This window comes from Nansenia antarctica (assembly GCF_963989245.1).
Source record: "Nansenia antarctica genome assembly, chromosome: 15".
Lineage (NCBI taxonomy): Eukaryota > Metazoa > Chordata > Actinopteri > Argentiniformes > Microstomatidae > Nansenia > Nansenia antarctica.
Genome location: NC_137685.1, coordinates 3,800,857 through 3,804,317, shown reverse-complemented (window position 1 = coordinate 3,804,317; position 3,461 = coordinate 3,800,857). Strand labels below are relative to the sequence as shown.

At 43.1% G+C, this 3,461-nt stretch overlaps 1 protein-coding gene across 1 annotated transcript in view; it reads right to left on the bottom strand.

Moving 5' to 3' along the window:
• Nucleotides 1-2,879, bottom strand: part of slc25a26 (solute carrier family 25 member 26) — a gene marked incomplete at its 3' end in the record, with an annotated part of 17,120 nt that extends 14,241 nt beyond the window's left edge. Inside the window, exon 1 of the mRNA XM_080545772.1 lies at nt 2,748-2,879. Within this exon, the coding sequence (XP_080401898.1) occupies nt 2,748-2,780 (33 nt within the window). The 5' untranslated portion in view covers nt 2,781-2,879. The remainder of the gene's footprint in view (nt 1-2,747) is intronic.
• Between the last annotated feature and the right edge of the window lie 582 nt (nt 2,880-3,461).

Here is a 3,461-nt window from a genome sequence, read left to right as displayed (position 1 = left end):
GCATTTTGATATAATTTGGTTGGCATTTATGACTAGCCTTACAACCTAACGGTAAAATGCCTAGAAAGAAACGTGCTGCTGCAGGTAGAAAGCATGGCAGACTGATCCTAAATGGTAAATGGACTGCACTTATATAGCGCCTTTATCCAAAGCGCTTTACAACGGCCTCTCATTCACCCATTCACACACATTCACACACCAATGGCGGCAAGCTACCATGCAAGGTGCCGGCCCCGCTCACTGGGAGCAATTTGGGGTTCAGTGTCTTGCCCAAGGACACTCCGACATGTGGCCAGCCGGGGCTCGAACATTGCATGGCAGCTTGCCGCCATTGGTGTGTGAATGTGTGTGTGAATGGGTGAATGAGAGGTTGTTGTAAAGCGCTTTGGAGCAGCTTTGGAGCTGCAAAAAAGGCGCTATATAAGTGCAGTCCATTTACCATTTAATCCTAATTAAACCCTAACCCTGACCTTCCTTTATCAAGGCTGTGGATGAGAGCCATCGTGTCGGCATCAACGGCCTGCTGACAGCCTACTGCATTAGCAAACAACGTAATCGTAGTAGGCTATATACAGGCTATATATATACATATATATGTATATATACTATATACAATTTGCAGAGTAACTGAAATGCACATACACAGTCTCGCAACACAAGTTTGCTTGCATGTTTACCCAGTTGTCAAACAAAATAACATCATCAATGCATAAGGGAAATAATAATCACTTGTTTTTATTTGTATAGCGCTTTTCCTGCAAACGTTGCAGCTCAAAGTGCTTTAATCATTATATAATCATCATTTAATTCTTTAGTTATTTGAAGGCAATATTAAATGCATATTTGCATACAAATACATATTTGCTGAGGTTGCATCCCTAATGTAAACTGGCAGTGCATTCCACAATCTGGGTGCATAAAATGAGAATGCAGCCTCACCAAATCTCTTCTTTTGTACATGTGGTACACAGAGAAAACCAGCGTCAGAAGACCTGAGAGCTCTATTGGCCTCCAAGATCTCCAAGGACCCGACCCACCCTGGGCACGAACACTTTGTCAAGCTGCCCTCGAACAGGAGGTACAGGACCCCGGCCGCTAAGACAAACAGACTGAAGGACAGCTTCTACCACAGGGCCGTCAAGGCCCTGAACACAGAAAAGGCCTAAGTTCTGGGCCCAGGACAGTCCGGACGGATTGTATGGCAGCTAGTGCTGAGGCACAAACATGTACATTTTCAAGCCTGCAAACTGTGACACTTTAAAATAATGTGAAAAAATACTTTCTTGTGAAATATGACAACCCTAGTTGACTATCTGTGCAGTATAGTACAGTGGATTGTGTACATAGCCTCTATTGATGTAAACCAGCTCCCTACCTTCTTGTGATTTTATGCATCTATGCTTTTTCCAAAATGTGTTTCTTTTTCCTTTCCTAAACACCAGGGGAGCCTCCCCTCCTAAATTTCGTTGTTTGGTACCTGTACTGTAGCAATGACAAATAAAGTCTATCTATCTATCTATCTATCTATATGCTAGCAGAAGATCTGAGAGCTCTATTGGGCTGATATGCTATTGCTAGCAAAAGATCTGAGAGCTCTATTGGGCTGATATGCTAGCAGAAGACCTGATAGCTCTATTGATTGATTGATTGATTGAAAACTTTATTAGAAGATTTGCAGAAGTAGGTACATGAAAGTACATATTACATACATGGTCAACTAACAGGATAAAAACCCAAGAAAGCCACTGGCTTATTTCAATTGGGGTCCTTGATTCTCAATTCATCGTTACATGTAAGACAGACAAAAAAGCTAGTACTATCTACAAGATAATACAGACAAATAACTATTACTATCTACAAGATAAACACACATCCATCATGGGAAGAACAATACAACAAAACATAAGGTATGTACAGCGGGTAGGACAGGTGGGGACATACACCACAGGTGGGGGCGGGGGACAAAACACAAAGTATGTACAGTGGGTAGTTCGGGTCTTTTAATCTGATTTTTGATTTAGAGGGTCCAGTTACGGATTGCAGCCTCCTGTAAATGTTTTTTGAGAGTGGTTTTGAAGGTGGGCAGTGTTTTGCACTCCTTTAAGATTATAGGAAGGGCGTTCCACATTTTTACTGCATAGTTTGCAAACGAGTTTAACCCCTTGTTTGTGGTGCAACGCGGTTGAACGTGGTTCGTGGAGCTTCCTCTGGTGTTGTATGTGTGGACGTTGTTCACTTTTTGGAAGTATGTTGACAGGTACTTGGGTGTCTTTGTGGTGTAGCGTATCTTGAAGACCAGGCCCAGTGCAAGCTGCTGCACTCTTTTGGGCTGATATGCTAGCAAAAGACCTGAGAGCTCTATTGGGCTGATATGCTAGCAGAAGACCTGAGAGCTCTATTGGGCTGATATGCTAGCAGAAGACCTGAGAGCTCTATTGGGCTGATATGCTAGCAGAAGACCTGAGAGCTCTATTGGGCTGATATGCTAGCAGAAGACCTGAGAGCTCTATTGGGCTGATATGCTAGCAAAAGACCTGAAAAGGTGTCTAAGCCCCTCCCACATTGACGTAAGCCACTCCCCTAACTGTCTAAGCCACACCCACTTTGATACAGGCCACTCCTCCTAACTGTCTAAGCCCCTCCCCTTAACTGTCTAAGCCACTCCCACAAAAAGGTATTTCAGATATTCTGGTGCCAGTGAGAGCTTTCTAAGAGCTTTATAAACAAGCAGAAGGAAACACCGTTACCACAAGCGATGCGATGAATTCTCTTCTCTCCATGTTCCGGGTTCAAAATCATCTCTTGTCAGCAACGTTGTGAGTCTGAATGTCCACTCTGTGGATCATGTTTGACACTTTCACAGCAGTCAAAACATGCCTGTCAAGGGCGCTGCCATCTTGGTTTGAATGCATTTCCGCGTGACGTATGACAACATGGATCACGTGATGGATCTTGTGCGTGCCTTCGCAGATTCGCCACATAGCTTTGCGCTATTGTTATCCGTTGTTTTCTTAAAGGAATAAAAACAAAATGCATCTATGAAGTAAAAAAAAAAAGCCATGTATCAACTCAAATCACTATGTAAAAAAAAAAAAAGGAGTTTTGTGAATATTAATATTAGAACGTTACAGTGGGTATTTGGAATGTTATTGGAGTTTGGAATCTTTCACAGGCTCTGGTTCTCTCTCTATCTCTCTCTCTCTCTTTCTCTATCTCTCTCTCTCTCTCTGTTTTACCCTCTCACACACACACACACACACACACACACACACACACACACACACACACACTCAGTCCCTCTCTCTCTCTCTGTTTTACACTCACACACACACACACACACACACACACACACACACACACACACACACACACACACACACACACACACACACACACTCAGACAGTCTCTCTCTCTCTCTCTCTCTTTGTTTTACACTCACACACACACACACACACACACA